Genomic DNA, 913 nt, shown 5'->3' with positions numbered 1-913 from the left:
GATGCTTTGAGTGTGTTTGATGCTGGAGTGTGTTTAAGCGTGTTTGATGCTTTGAGTGTTTCAGCGTGTTTGATGCTGGAGTGTGTTTGAGCGTGTGTGATGCTTGGAGTGTGTTTGAGCGTGTTTGATGCTGGAGTGTGTTTGAGCATGTTTGATGCTTTGAGTGTTTCAGCGTGTTTGGTGCTGGAGTGTGTTTAAGCGTGTTTGATGCTTGAGTGTGTTTAAGTGTGTTTGGTGCTGGAGTGTGTTTAAGCGTGTTTGGTGCTGGAGTGTGTTTAAGCGTGTTTGGTGCTGGAGTGTGTTTAAGCGTGTTTGGTGCTGGAGTGTGTTTAAGCGTGTTTGGTGCTGGAGTGTGTTTAAGCGTGTTTGGTGCTGGAGTGTGTTTAAGCGTGTTTGGTGCTGGAGTGTGTTTAAGCGTGTTTGGTGCTGGAGTGTGTTTAAGCGTGTTTGGTGCTGGAGTGTGTTTAAGCGTGTTTGGTGCTGGAGTGTGTTTAAGCGTGTTTGGTGCTGGAGTGTGTTTAAGCGTGTTTGGTGCTGGAGTGTGTTTAAGCGTGTTTGGTGCTGGAATGTGTTTAAGCGTGTTTGGTGCTGGAGTGTGTTTCATGTTGGAGTGTGTTTAAGCGTGTTTGATGCTTGGAGTGCGTTTAAACTGCTCTTTCTGACGCTCGTGTCTAATGTAGGCAAGCACAGGAAGCATCCTGGAGGTCGCGGTAATGCTGGCGGGATGCACCATCACAGAATCAACTTCGACAAGTAGTGAGTAAAGCCTGAAGAGCCTCAGTGCGAGTCGCTTGTGTTATTCAGTCACGGAGTCAGTAAAACACTGTTTGAAGGAGCGGTGCACTTTGAGAGAGAGAGAGAGAGAGAGAGAGAGAGAGAGAGAGAGAGAGAGAGAGAGAGAGAGAGTCTGTCC

At 47.5% G+C, this 913-nt stretch overlaps 1 protein-coding gene across 1 annotated transcript in view; it reads left to right on the top strand.

The window, feature by feature from the left end:
* LOC107657338 (60S ribosomal protein L27a) overlaps window positions 1–913 on the top strand; it is a 9,138-nt gene that overhangs the window by 4,511 nt on the left and 3,714 nt on the right. Inside the window, exon 3 of the mRNA XM_016445382.1 lies at window positions 681–756. Coding sequence (XP_016300868.1) covers window positions 681–756 — 76 coding nt within the window. The remainder of the gene's footprint in view (window positions 1–680; window positions 757–913) is intronic.

This window comes from Sinocyclocheilus anshuiensis, unplaced genomic scaffold (assembly GCF_001515605.1).
Source record: "Sinocyclocheilus anshuiensis isolate Anshui unplaced genomic scaffold, SAMN03320099.WGS_v1.1 scaffold191, whole genome shotgun sequence".
NCBI lineage: Eukaryota > Metazoa > Chordata > Actinopteri > Cypriniformes > Cyprinidae > Sinocyclocheilus > Sinocyclocheilus anshuiensis.
This window is presented reverse-complemented; position numbering and strand designations above follow the sequence as displayed.